The sequence below is a fragment of the Schistocerca gregaria genome, chromosome 3 (genome assembly GCF_023897955.1).
Source record: "Schistocerca gregaria isolate iqSchGreg1 chromosome 3, iqSchGreg1.2, whole genome shotgun sequence".
Lineage (NCBI taxonomy): Eukaryota > Metazoa > Arthropoda > Insecta > Orthoptera > Acrididae > Schistocerca > Schistocerca gregaria.
Window position 1 is genome coordinate 842,074,065 of NC_064922.1, and position 16,015 is coordinate 842,090,079.

The 16,015-nt window shown below is 38.9% G+C and overlaps 1 protein-coding gene across 2 annotated transcripts in view; it reads right to left on the minus strand.

Annotated features, from left to right (window-relative positions):
* LOC126354731 (alanine--glyoxylate aminotransferase 2, mitochondrial-like) overlaps positions 1 to 16,015 on the minus strand; it is a 120,526-nt gene that overhangs the window by 56,269 nt on the left and 48,242 nt on the right. For both annotated transcript variants that reach the window (XM_050004593.1, XM_050004594.1), the window contains one exon: positions 6,261 to 6,449. In XM_050004593.1, coding sequence (XP_049860550.1) covers positions 6,261 to 6,449 — 189 coding nt within the window. The remainder of the gene's footprint in view (positions 1 to 6,260; positions 6,450 to 16,015) is intronic.

The window sequence follows — 16,015 nt, forward strand, 5'->3', positions numbered from 1 at the left end:
ATCTACTTCATGAAATTTATTGCTATAGAAGGAAGGAAGGTTAACAGTTTAATCCACTGCTGATATTGAGATCACTACTAATAGGGTAGTACTCCAATTTGACAAAGGTGGGGTAGAACCTATGCTATTACCTTGTTAAAGGAGTCAATATGGTACCCCTTTGAAGTTATTTGCAGATACTGCAGAAATGTTTACAGCCACATGGGAGAATATAGCCTACTCCACAATGTAAATCCAGAGACAATCAGGCACTGCAGGTCAGATATACTACATACAACAAATAGCGTCCCTCAGGGATCTGTCCTTGGCCCTGTTCTTTTCATATTGTTCATAAATGATCTCCCAGAACACATACCAAATGCCAGCTCCTTTCTGTATGTGGACGACACAAATATCTTGATAACCAGTAGAGGTGACTCATTGCAAGATGCAGTTAATGAAACTACATGTCATTTAAAATCGTGGTTTAAAGCAAATGGACTACTCATAAATACTAAAAAAACTGTAAGTATGAACTTCCATACTAGACAAAATCTAACCCCCCTTCAATGCAGTTATAGTTATCGGCAAAGATGACATTACGAACAGGCAGGACACCAAATTTCTTGGATTTACCATCAGTAACACATTAAATTGGAAACCACATATTGAGGCATAGTCATAAAAGCTTAGTAAAACCTGTTATCTATTACGATCTTTAAAAGACACAGCCAGTACAGATACCTTGAAGCTGGTGTACCATGCCCTGTTTGAGTCTGTCTTGAGCTATGGCCTAATCTTCTGGGGAAAGAGCTCTGATTCTCTCACAATTTTCAAGTTACAAAAACAAGTAGTAAGAATAATTAAATGTAAAAAAAGAACTGAACACTGTAAACTACTATTTCAAGAGCTAAAAATCCTGCCACTGCCATGACTCTATACATCGGAACTAGCTTGTTTTACAGTACAGCACTTTGACGCACTCGACAGAAATGCAGACTGCCACACACGACACCAGAAACAAAACACAGTTACAAATTATGGTCCACAACACAAAATTACATGTGAATGGGGTTAAATGTATGGGCATTAAAATATACAACCACCTCCCAACAGACATGAAAACAAGCAAAAACCCAAAAATAATGAGAATTAAATCAAAGGAATTGCTACTAAATCACTGTTTCTATTCCGTACATAAATTTCTTGAAACAAGATTTTAATTACTTGCAATAAGCTGTTTATTCAGTTGTAGATGTTTCTACTTAGTAAGATAATTTAAGTATTGTATCTTATCTATATTCTGTCTGTATCTCATATACGTATTCTGCTATGTGAACTATGTACCACAATATTTTAATTACTTGTAATAAGCTATGTATTCACTTGTAGATATTTCTACTTAGTAAGATAATTTAATTATTGTTTGTTATTCATATTCTGCCTGTATCTCTTATATGTATTCTGCTATGTGCAATACACACTGCCGTCATCTCTCATCACACACCACCTCTTTTATATTTTGTCTATATATCCTATATGTATTCTGCTATGTGAGTCATGTGCCACTACTGTCATCTCTCGTCATATACCTCTTAACATAATTTTTCAAATTCACTTCTCCTATAACATGATGTGCTATGCTGTACAAATTGTATGAGCTACAGGACCAATAATAAAGCAAATCAAATCAAATTATCATATCGGCACCACACAGTTCACCCAATTATTTGATTGCACATAAATCTGAATATGATCTATTAAAAGAATTATTAACCTAAACTCTCCTTCACACACCCCCATATAAATTCCATCATCCACATAATGATTTAATGGTTTATAACTTTTCATCTTCAGTAGCTTATTTTTCAATTATTATTTAACAAAAAATGCTTCAAGTATTTTTATTAAGTTTGAAACACAAACTGAACGTTTCTTTAATTTAAGAGCCCGCATTATTTTTGCTGGTACTAATAATTTAACATAAAACACCTGCAGCTTCCCAGTCATAAATCAGTAGATTGCTGACAGATCAATGTTGTTTCCAACTTTGTTGTTTCAAAGTTAAACTTATTTGCAGACTATGAATTCTCTAAAATCTGTTGCATTAGGTGTAGGTGTAAAACCTATTAGTGACAAGTAAAAATTTATGCCAGATGCAGATTCGAACCCAGATTCCTGCCTGTTGCGAGCATTTGCCTTAACCACTTTGGCTATCTGTGCACACTCCCCAAACCAACACAAACTTCATAGTCACATTGTTACAGCTGTGTGCCATACGAGTAATCTGATATATTTATCACAATGGCATAAGGATATAAACAATGTGACATATGAAGGTTTGGGTCGGACCAGGGAGCACACAGGCACACATGATTAGCCAAATGGGTTCTGGCAACCACTTGCGGTAAGTGGGAAATCCACATTCAAGTCCCAATCTGGCACGATTTTTCATATGTCCCTTTTAGCTTGTTATTTACTGTATGAAACTGCATTAGATTTGTTTTAGAAAGGTTTAATGATACACTATTTGTCAAAAGCGTTTTGCATACTTGGTATGTTTTTGTTTCGCTTGTAATCCACACTGAAGATTTCACACTCTTGATCATGATACTTGCATCCAGAAAACATTACTATATTTGCCTATATTAGGTCATCAATATATACTAAGAAGATCAGTGGTCCAAGGACAGAGTCTCGGGGAACACTGCACTTAACAGTACCCCACTTTGATTTTATTGATTCACCTACACTGTTCGGGAAACTCTGTTTCCTGTTAAGTAAGATTTTTGCCAAGCTAGCAGTCAGTCTTTGATTCCATAGTGTGGTAGTTTTTGTTACATACTATTGTGTTACGTTTTACACAATGGAAAGCTTTAGTGAGATCACAAAATATCCCCAAAGGATATCTTCTACAGTTCAGTTCGCCTAGAATTTATTTTGTGAGACTTAATGTTGCTGCCCCTGGGGAGACCCCTTCACGAAAGCCAAACTGAGAGAGTGTCAGTAATCCTATTTTGTGTTCATATAGCCTGTTGTACACTACCTCTCAAATATCTTTACAAGAAATGGGAGAAGAGAGAGAGGCTAACAGCTAGATACTACATGTCTCTCACTGCCTTTGTGTATTGGCTTCACTTAAGCATATTGTAATTTATAGAGAAATAGCTCACTCTTCATCGAATGGTTATGTAAATAGCACAATATGATCCTGATTAAGTGACCACATGCCTTTAGTGCCCTGTTTGATACACTGTCATACCAGAAAAGCTTGTGCTTCTTAGAGATCTGATGATTTTTATGATTTCATTATGTACTGTGAACTTTAAGTGTAGTGTAATTGTTGCTGCATGTTGGGTAAGATTAAGTAGCTTTATGGCTTCTGAGGGAGGGCGAATGTTTTTGTTCGTACACTTTCGGCAACAGAGGAAAAAAAATATATTGTTTTCAGAGGCTGCCCTTTTCAGGTTACTATGATCCATTCCATTTTCTATGAACTGAGCTATCCATGATTGTTCTAATTTTTAGTCTCTATTTATTTCAGATTTTATGATTTTTGTTTTATTTTTTGACGTATGAATTTGCAGTGCATAATACACGTTTTTGGCCTTCCTAGTTACGCAGCATCATATTTTAGAATCTCTTACAGCGTAATTTCACTCCTTTGTGCGTACTATTCCTGTGTTGTTGTTTAATTTATTTATTTTAATTCAGTTGAACACTGTATCAATGAAATGTGATAACAGAACATGGTGGTTAATGTCCAGAGCTTCAGAAAAGTTATTAGCAACATGACAGTTTAAGTTATTTCAAATAAAATAACAGCGACAATAACAACAACATTAAAAACATTCAGCACATGAATTAACTTCATTTCACAAATATTTCAGCATGCATGATCATCAGGTAACTTTAGCCAGTTATGCTTCTTATATAAAGGTTTTATAACATCATAAATAAAAATTTCAAATTTTTAAATCTGTATGTATGTAATCATAGTACCAATGGACACTAAGATGCTAATTGTGAATTCTTTGAAATCAGCTGTATTAGATATAGATGTGCTATCTATTAGTGACATGTGAAAATTTGCGAACCTTGATGTCTCATTTATCACTAGCAATCGCCTTAACCACTCTGGCTATCTGTACATGCTCCCTGACCAACCCAAATCTCCATGTCACACTGTCTACCTCCTTATGCCTTAGTGATAAATATAGCGGACTACTCTTATGGCATAAGGATGTAGATAATGTGACTATGAGGTCTGAGTTGGTCTGGAGAACTTGCACAGATAGTCAATATGGTTAAGGCAACTGCTCGCAATAAGCAAGAAATTCAGGTTTAAATCCTGTTCTAGTACAATTTTTCAAATGTCACTAATAGGTAGTACATTTATACCTAATACAGTAGATTTCAAATTATTAATATCAGCAAAAAATAATGTGGCTCTTAAATTAAAGAAAGATTCATTTTATGTTTCATACTCAACAATAATTTGTATGTAAATATTAAGTGTGTGGAGGCTGTGGATTTAGTACAAAACTTTTCATAAATGTCAGTTGATGGTTTTGCTGGCTTCTCATTACAACTGTGACAGAAATTTAAAATCAGAACACTAATTATTGATGACCAAAATAACCTGAAGAAAGGCAAGCATTTATACTCTGGTTATTAGGGACCAGAGACATTTATGTCTGTGATTATTTTGCATTTCAAAACTTGCTATATATCAGATAGTTTCTGATGTCTGCATTGCACAGCACTTCAAGAATTTGATTAAAGTACACTTGGGAGATAATGCCAATAAAACATGAGTAATGGTATGTGAAATATACATAGGACCTGCCTAGTATCCTATACTATGAAATCTGCTATGCAGTTTGTTAGAGAGCAATGGCATGATCCTGGGTGAACCATTTTTATTTATCATTATGAATGTCTAACAGTGATAAATTGGCCATGTAATTATAAATATCATGAATTTAAGCAATGAGAATGATCAAGTGTTTTGCATTTTCCAATTTTAATCAGCCTAATAGATACACATTCACACAGTTTTATTTTCAAGGAAATTTATTGTGTTTTTCTTTTTGGTAGAAAGGATTACAAAATTTATGCTCATCCACTCCATTCCCATCTGATGCAAGCATCTAATGAACTACTATTCTGCTCTTGTTCTCAGTAGGATATTTGAATGCTATGCTAATTTTCTACTAATAATGTTTCTTTTCCTTCTGCATTTGTGCTTTGGATTTTTTGGGTCCTAGAAGACATATTACATCTACATTATTCTATAGGCAACATTACATTCTCTTCACATTACATTCCCTTTGCACTACTACAACACTCACACAAAGTGTGTCAACAACAACAAAAGTAGACAGGATAGCAGACAAAAGTTTTCTGTACATTGTACTGCTAGCACTAAAATGCAGAGGATGTGAACTTGCTTTGATGGTTCACTAAAAGATTGGCAATGAGTGGAACATGAGCAAACACAAGTGAATGTGAGCTGGACACAACTGAAAGTTGTTAGCTCATGTGCACCTATTTTTTTTATGCTAGACAGAATTCTTGTTTGATACTGCTCATTCGCCTCAGTGTAAGGAGAATTAAGTGAGCACATTTCTTTTTGCTCTAAAAACTTTCTGATATCATTAAGTTTGACATTCTTTTGAGCTTTGAAGTCATAAAAAAGTAAGTATGTCAAGGTCCCTTATATCAATATGCGACTTTGCAACTTGTAGCTAGTTTTTATGTTTCCTGTAACAAAATTATAGTCTAACAATAAAAACACTTTCATGTCCAGTTGGCTCAAGGAATATGACTCATCTTTCTCAGAGTTCAGTAATTGTACTGTCTTCTGGATTTGTGCTTAAGAAATCCATGCCAAATTTTACAAATGACAGACAATATTTTTTTATTTAATGTGAAATGTCTTAATGTCAAAGGTTTTTATCAATTTGCTTAAAAATATTAACAATATCATTAAAGAAAATAATGTGTTATCATAGAAACACTGTGTTACACACTTAGGTTTCACTGACAATGTACTCAAGGCACATGTAAACTCAAGTTAACCTAAATACAATATCAGAATTGATATTCTGTTATCTACCCCTCTGGTAAATTATCATCACAAATACTCAGTTACCTTTCAGGACTTATAAGACATCAGTTATTGAAAATATTTCTGTTTGAAGTTTGTGGGAGCTGATTTTAATTGAACATAAAGTTTGTAAAATTATCATGCTTCTTTTAAATACAGTATTACTCACATGATGAATTCCTTGAGCAATAGGAACATTTATCCTCCATGTGGACAGTGCAGTAAGGCCCATGGTGTATGTACTCATTCCATGATATGCATTGCGAAATGAAATAATGTCAAAGTGTTTGGTATGAAGTCGAGCCATAATGAGTGCCAGATCATTAGCTTCAGAATCTGTATTCACAAAGTATGCAAACTGCAACAACAAAGGTATATATGTAAGTTATTTTTTAAGGGAGAGTACAGTTCACAAAACACTGGAATGTAAGAAAGGAGGGTGACTAGCATGAACTTCTCTTAATCGTTGCAATAATGAGAAATGAAAGCTTTTATACCCTAACTTGTTTATATGTGAACACGTGACAAGCAGCTCAAATAATGATTCTCAGTTATTGACAGTAATGACTAACAATTAAAAGAAGAGCATAAGATACAATCATAAAATAATTTATACAATTTTTTTGAATACCTGTACCACAGAATGGCAATCGAGTTTGCACAATGGATTAATTACTATTGATCTGGTACACAGACAATTACATTTTTATTTGATTTGTCACAGTTTTTACATGAAAGCAACAACTGATTTCACCTGTACTTCAGAGATACTTAGAATGTGAAGCTATATGGAAATAATTAACATATCTGCCAGATGGATGGCATACACCTTGCTCTTGCACTTAAATTAAGCTGATTTGGCAGTGGAAAGAGCAACTGCAACTTGCAACAGGGTTAAAACAATAATAAATCCGGAAGGAGTGAGATAATTTTCACAGTCCATGCCTTTTCCTGTTTAATAACCTAGTGAAAACATTTTACATAGTCAATATACAGGGGTTTAGAGTCATAATGACAGATCTAAAAATTGCGGCATTTTGAGATATTTGCTTCATCTGTGTCTTAATGTTAAATCTGGGAATGAATGTAAACACACCATGTACCATCAGGTATCTCAATTAATGGTAACTTGAACTTAGGTGCTAACAGAGTGTTTCCACTTGGGCAAAAGTTCTTTTCCCTTTATCACAAAACAAGCATTTCATGGATAAATTGTTATGACTCTAAACCCCCCTATAGTGGTGACATTAACACAAACTGCCACTAGCACAGAAAATTCTGTAGCCCAAGCTTCAAATAAAGGGGCATGGTTGTGAATAAATTATTTATTTCAGCCATTAAATGTATTAAAATTGATACATGTTGTCCCATCAAATATGGAACTTGTCATTTTGATTGTAAAATGAATATAATAGAGGGAAACATTCCACATGGGAAAAATATATCTAAAAACAAAGATGATGTAACTTACCAAATGAAAGCGTTGGTATGTTGATAAACACACTAACAAACACAAATACACACACAAAATTCGAGCTTCCTCAACCCACGGTTGCTTCATCACGGAAAGAGGGAAAGAGAGGGAAAGACGAAAGAATGTGGGTTTTAAGAGAGAGAGTAAGGAGTCATTCCAATCCCGGGAGTGAAAAGACTTAGCTTAGGGGGAAAAAGTGACAGAATATGTCTACTTGTGTTGTATATAGGTGTGTGTGTGTGTGTGTGTGTGTGTGTGTGTGTGTGTGTGTGTGCGCGCGCGCACGCAAATGTATACCTGTCCCTTTTCCCCCCTAAGGTAAGTCTTTCCACTCCCGGGATTGGAATGACTCCTCACCCTCTTCCTTAAAACCCACATCTTTTCGTCTTTCCCTCTCCTTCCCTCTTTCCTGATGAAGCAACTGCGGGTTGCAAAAGCTTGAATTTCGTGTGTGTGTTTGTGTTTGTTAGTGTCTCTATCAACATACCAATGCTTTCGTTTGGTAAGTTACATCATCTTTGTTTTTAGATATATGATTGTAAAATGACATTTACATAATGCACACTATAATATAGAGTATATAGAAGGTGTTTGAAATTCCTATTATAGACTTGTAAGGGTTGTAGAGGGGTCTTTGTAGACAAAAGTTCTGAAGTAGACTCTGTGTCTGGAAATTTACCATTTGGATGTAAAGTGTGCCTGAAGGTTGAGTTGCCTGCATATCTTCCACTTCATGGTACACCCAAATTGGGAAGAGGGCACCATTATCAGTTCCTATCTTAATTGTGGCACAACATACCACTTTTGTCTGACTACACCAATGGCTGTGAGAAACTGGTACATTCACAACTAGGAGGTTGATTATGGTTCTCCATAGATGTTTCACACACTCGACTTTGAAGAGGCTGTCCTCTGTCATGCAGAAAAGAAGTTGACTAGTGAGTACTTGAAACACTGGCTATGACTGTCCATGCCATGTGTCCTGTACAGCACACAGGACAGAGTTCATTGTCTCCACTGAGTGTGCAACATGAACCATGAGATTTGAAAGTCACCCATCTTCAAACTTATTTTAGAAATTGTGAAAGACCCTGTATACAACATATCAGATTGTGCTTCCTTTGCAGCTCTGCAGACAACACCACTGCCAGTTCTGCCCACCATCCACAAGTGCCCTATGACCTAGTGAAGTGGCTTAAGGATGAAGCAAACCAAAGTTGGCCTTGACTGCTTAATATTTAAGTTGTCAATAAAATACCTAATGTGCATCTGGACTATCCCTTAGTAACTAACTACATAACTGTTTTTGTTTTTCAATCTTTGGTTTTCCATTGTCTTTATCTGGAAATCAACAGTAATTTGTTTTGCCATTATCTTTGTCACGTGCGAACCAATACTGTATCCCAAGAATTTGGTGATGATATGGAATTAATGTATTTCATACTCATTTACAAATCAAAATGGGTCTTGTGGAATTATTACACATAGAACAATGGCAATAGCAAATGAATTTGCTCTATCGGCTGCTGTGCAGGCACTCTCTGGGCCAGTTAGCCCACAACAACTGGCTGTAGCCCCTCATACATCTTTTGCTTTACCACTTTATGAAGCAGTGAAATGAAATGTCGTGTGGCTAGGGCCTCCCATTGGGTAGACCTGTCACCTGGTGCAAGTCTTTTGAGTTTATGCCACTTCAATAACTTGCATGTCAATTGGGATGATATGATGATGATGAAGACAACACAACATCCAGTCCCTGAGCGGAGAAAATCTCCAACCCAGCCGGGAATCAAACCTGGGCCTGGCATTCTGCTGCACTGACAACTCAGCTATCGAGGCAGATCATGAAGCAGTGGTAGAGTGGGACTTGTGGGGATGTCTATAAGGATAAGCATCACTGGTGACTGAGGAGTGGTATATGTGTGGATGAAGCACAGGTATCAGTATGATCTGTGCCATAGTACAATGTTGTATCATTATATTGTGCTTCCTGTGAAGCGTATTCCAAAACTAAGCTCTTTTTGGTCATGAAAAAATAAGCTCAGGAGAAAAGGTTTTCCTTGACAGTAATATTTTACTTCATATCTGCTTTGCTTTTCCACACAATTGCCGTTCACGTCCATACATTTTCTGTAATGCTGCTCCAGCTTCTTTAACCCATCTGCATAGAAGTCTGCTGCATAGGTATTGGACGAGTTGGTAACACTGGTCTTGAGCTTGTCATTTTGAAATCACTGTTCAATTAGTCACTTTTTCGAATGTAAGAAGAGGAAATAGTCACTTGGTACATGGTCAGGACTGCCATAGCAGTGTGGGAAACCAAATCATGTCCATCTTGTCTACAGTGCTTCAAAAACTGTCATGCACTGCACATTCTTTGCTCTTTGTGCTGATCAGAGACAATTTTTGGAACCTAACTCGCACACAGTTTGTGATATCAAAGAATTTTTGGAACATACCTCGCACACAGTTTGTACATCCAAGCTGTTCAGTAACAATCCTGTAAACTGATGTTCAGTCACTGAACACTTCAAAGGTTTTGGTTCACTTGATCAATGATGTGTCAGTCTGAATCCAGGGCCTGCTATTCTGTTGTATATCGTGAACATTTGTGTGGCCATTCTGAAATTCTCGACACCATTTTTGAACTTGTTTGTCACTCATTATTTCATGTCCATACACTAGGCATAACTCGCAATTGATTTCAGTAGCTGAAGATCCTTTTGTCAGCAAAAATCTTAATCACACCATGCACATCACAAATGGTGGGGTCTATTACTGTCTTGGCCATTGCGATCTGCTCTCACCAATGATCAAATGACTACTGAATCAAACCATCACTGCAGTGGTTTCCTAAAGAGCCAGAGGACAGTGCTGCATTTATGAAACTTCAGTCACGTCTACCATCAGTTAAATATTTACACAATCAACTGCTCTGACTGCAATAGTGGGATACTTCCTGTCAACCACAAAACACATTATGCAGGTTTTCGTAACGATCATCTCATTGTGCATTAACAATGTGGCCATCCTGTGTTGTGAATACAGTTCTTCCAGTTCTATGGAAAATTGCATCTAGGATAAAAGTGAGTGAAGTGTACTGACATCTCAATCATTGTGAGGACAACAACCTGTGGTACAGAATGAGTATACCATTGAGTGAAATGTTACCAGCCAACACAATGGCTGCTACACCACAAATCAATAAGCTGAAGTTATTTCAAACTGTGATATGCTTAATGAGTCAACCACAACATCCACTCAGTGTAACATGGCCATATATTTGCCCATACCCGCATAGTCAGTCTGTTACAATGATGTACTAGGTGCTACATTTCTTACCATGCTGCTATCTCAACACATTATTCTGTCAGTGAGTCAAGCTTGGCCAACCATAACTGCTTCGCATTACACCCATTACCTCCCTCAGGGACTCAACTCTCAACCTAAACTGCAGCTATTCACATCTGAAAACCCACTTTATGATTAAATCACTCCACTCCACGACTACCACACTGGCACTGGTGCAGCAACCATAATAGATGTTTAGAAATATTGGTCACACAAGATAGGTTTATTTAATCTTCACATGTACTGTGTTTCACCTATTCTCAACATCATCAGACAGCCTGGGAGCAGGTGAAATGTGTCACACGAGAAGATTAAATAAACCTATCTTGTGCAATCAAGACTGTTTTTTTTTCTGTTCTAAAAATTCACATTCTGATTTACCAGCAAGTGATGTGTATTTAATTCATTAATTATTCTTAATAACAACCCCCAATTCATCACCCTCATTTGCCATCTGGCACAACACGCAGATCTAATTAGCATTGCCATTTTAGCATAAACTTCCTACAACAAGTACGGTGCAGCCAAATCAGCACTGCTACAATGGCTTTCAGACACCCGAGCAACAGATAAAACAGGCTATCTTCGACAAACAGTTGGATGATGGGATACCATCTCTCTTTGGTGAAAACTGATCTACACTGGACATTAACCTCATACCAGATGCTGCCCTTTGAACCATCTTGACTGTTAAACTTCCAGCACAACCAAACTTGCAACAATACGATGCCACATTGAAGCTGAACCCCACAAAAAACAATTTGCTCAGCTTTACAACAGACACCACATAAATCACAAAGACAGTATCACTGCAGCCTGTTACCATTCTACCGCCTACCACCTGCCCCCCCCCCCCCCCTCCTTGCTGCAGAGACCACTGCGAGCAGAGCCAAGGACTGCCTCCAACAATGTCCTTGTCTCAAATCCAGCCTCTGATGGACAGGCTGCACAAGGTATCACTCCGGCAGTGAGCAACACTATGTTGATCACCACTGTTGTCTTAAGGTCACAATCCTGCTGGTATCACACCCAATTTCGCAACACTGCATGCATGTGTTGTTCTCCCTGGATGCTTCCAAACATCAAACATGGGCTGCCACAGGTGCATCAGCCCAAGCAGAGAAATCAAGTCACTGACACAAGATAGCACTTTTTGGTGGGTGCTGGATCCATCATTTGTTCAATACTGCTGGAGAGCACATCAACATTCAACAAAATGTCAGTGCTACAACTTCATGTGGCTAATAATTTAAAGACCAAGGTGCACATAAGCACCACATGCAGCTTACAACTATTGCCTCAGCAACAGCTCACATGGACCTTCTGTGTCACTGACATCACAAAATCAGTCATGGGAATATTCTTCTTCTTCCGTCACTTCTGCCTCTCACTGGATATTCTAAACACTCACCCCTGCACTACAATACAGAAGTTCATCTCACACACCTGCTGCTCCGGTGTGGGCAAGTAAGTACATGTGACCAACCCTTGCTGATTGACTATGCCCCTCTGCCTACAGTCCATGCTGCAGTGCAGCCAACAATGCACAGACCGACACACAAAACACACCAACATTAACGTTGGTACTGTGTACTCTGCCTTAACTCACAGTGCCTCGGATGTAGGCCTCACCCTGACCACAAAAGCAGCACAAGCATGTGCAAAATGAAATGGCATGGTGCATCATACCCTAACAACTGTTAGGTCATCTGTACATCACAAAATGCACTGACTGGCTCTAGATAATTTACGCAGCAGCTGATGATATATTATGAGTAGGCATCTTTTGCCCATCTGACAGTGGACATTGCCAATCAAATTAGTACAAACAGAATAGACTGAACTTTGAGACCTTGCTGTGGGTCCTCACTGCCTGTATAGTGCCTGACAGCTACCCAGAACCCAGTCACAGCTACAGAAAGTAAAAGTTATATTCCTCAGGCAATTAGCACTGCAGGAATCACACCAAACCCAGATCAGGCCAACACCATTATACAGCTCCCATTCCCCAGAATTATCAAGGGCTCCATCTTTTCCCTAGGAATTTTGAACTTTCGCCAGCACCACCTACCACTAGCAGCAGCTTTACAAGCACCTCTCATTGACGCACTAGTGAGATCTAACAAACATGGAGAGAGGAAGGTGGAGTAGACCACAAGGATGAAAGATGCATTTCAACTCAACAAAGACTGTCTTGCATGTGCAGTCATGTTGGTCCATCCCATTCCAGATGTGCAACTCACTGTCATCACAGAGAAGTGACACTGCCATTGCCACCATACTGCAACAGTTGGTGCTCAGAGAGGCACAGCCTTCCTGACTCTGCTTGCGAAAACTTACCACCTCTCAGTCGAAATGGTGAGCATTTGATCGAGGACTTCTTGCCATTCACAAAGCCATGGGGTAGAGCATACACAGAGTAACATGGCCAGTAGTTGTGCAGTCAGCAGCTCAAGTGTGGAGAGAGCTGTAGTGGTGGGGGTTGTGGGCCAGCCATCAGCACACTGTAGGAGAAATGCCAAGTGCTGGACGGGAAGTGCAATTCTAAATTGTAGCCTACACTTATATTTTTTGTGAATATCAAGTTGAGCCTCTCCACCCCCACACTTGCATGGTGACCATTCAAGACAATCTGCTGTCACCTCTACTGTGGTTAGTATCCAAAAAGAATTCGACTGGAAATGCAGCAAAAGCAGCTAATTATTTCGCCTGACTTCTTAACCACTTTTGCCTTTACAAATGTCTGCTTGTGTCTGTGCATGTGCGGATGGATATGTGTGTGTGTACGAGTGTATACCTATCCTTTTTTTCCCCCTAAGGTAAGTCTTTCTGCTTCCGGCATTGGAATGACTCCTTACCCTCTCCCTTAAAACCCACATCTTTCCCTGTCCTTCCCTCTTTCCTGACGAAGCAACCGTCGGTTGCGAAAGCTCGAATTTTGTGTGTATGTTTGTGTTTGTTTGTGTGTCTATCGACCTGCCAGTGCTTTTGTTTGGTAAGTCACATCATCTTTGTTTTTAGATATATTTTTCCCACATGGAATGTTTCTCTCTATTTTATTCATACCACTAATGAAATGATGGACATGTCATCACGAATGTGACATATAAAGCTGTAAGTAACAGAAAAATGAAATTATTTTGCCTAAGTCATGCAAAAATGGAGTTACTTTACTAAACAGTTTCTGTAAAATGATTTGAGAAAAATTTCAGGGTGTGAGCTTCAATTCTGTCAGCACAGCTGGCCAGAAATCAATAAATAAAGTCGGTCTCGCCTTTAAAAAAAAAGACACCCAGCATGGTGCACAGTACACAGTATCCTGTGTGGACTCTGCTTCTGAGAAGATATTGAAGGCTGTCATGTTATAGTCAGTAAAACTACAAACCCCTCAATCCCTTAACCCCCTGTTGAAGGATCTCAGTCCCTGATGCAACTGACATCAGGACCATATCACCCAGTACATGACAACTGTGTGCCACCATCATGGTGCACACACAGTCTCATCACCAGCTACTTATCATGAGTCAGCACCATCTCCCTCCATTTTGACTCTGAGAAGCTAGCTACCAACCAGCACAATGATGTGAGCATAGTGGAACTAGTGAGATACAACACTACCTGCCTATGAATTGAATCACACACCATTCCATGGACAAACACCAGCCTCTGTGACATTTCTTTCAACAGGATCTGTCTGTTGGTGTCACTACCAATGTAATGAGAAATCTTTCTCACCATGGCATGAGACCCACTGTCCATCTCACAACAGAATGCTTCATGTGGGGGACTGCCACACCTGGGCACATGCATGTTTACTGTGTCCATGTAGTAAAGTCAGAAGACATGTGCAACCACAGTTAGGTCTGCTTGAAATTCCTACAGCTTTCTTCTGCCATATAAACATCAATCTTGGTGGACCCCTTCCTTAGTGGCAGGGATTCAAATACCCTTATTGTCAATGACAGACAGAGCATTACAGTGGGTGGAAACAGGACATCATGGCAGAGTCCACTGCCCACACCTTTGTTGAGGCATGGGTAGCAGGGTTTGGCACACCAGATGTGTTTACTACAGACCAAGGCCACCAGCTGGAATTGGCACTATTTGTTGCCCTGTGTAACATCAGTGGAAAATAAATGAGACAGAGTCTGTTGGACAATGGTTTAAAGGTGATATAAAGCTGAGAATCAATCCTTCTTGGTGTTGTAGTTCTCTGAGACATCCTGGGATACTCTCAGTGTGAGTCTCCTCTGGGCTGCTCTATGTTGTGTGCAGTTCAAAAGGTGATTGTGAAACCGTGTGGCCTACTCCTCACTACAACTTAACCACACTACAGTTTATCATCCCCAGTGTAACGGGTTAGTCAAGTGGTAGTATTTGACTCTCAAAACAGCAGAGAGTAAACCAAAGCACTACCTCGAGTTGTTCTCAGCATCCAAACAGTCTTCAACAAGGACTTATAATTGTCCCTTTCTGAGATACTATACAGTGAATCACTAGTTCTCCCTGCTGATTTCGTCCTGCCCCCAAAAGGCCAAGAGCAAATGGACCTACCTGCTCTAGTTCAGGGACTGAGGGGCCACATCAAACATGTGCCAGTCCCTGCCTACATAAAGCGCCCTCAAATTGTGAATATGTCATGCTACAAGACAACACTGTCAAGCCAACACTACATCCCCCATACACAGGTTCCTTCAATGTCCTTAAGAAGGGTACACATGTTTGACTTTCTGATTAATGACAAACAAATGACTGTTTCAATTAAACACTTGAAACCAGCTTGAGTATTTTAGGAGGACATTACCCCAAACACTGCAGAGTGGCAACAACCACCAACCACTAACCAGAGTGCAGATGGCCAACCCTGACACACCACACCCTGTCCCATTTGGATCAATCTTAGCAAACTGAACCTGGATGACATAACCATCAAACTCATTGGTAACTATCTGTGCCACAAAGCTCATAGCGAAGATTTGCTGACACAAAATGTAATATGCATCTGACACCTTGCTTACATGTATACTACCCTCCCCAGTGACATTGACTACACTTCCATATCATTCCCCCTTTCAACAGATGGCATCCTCAGTGTCACG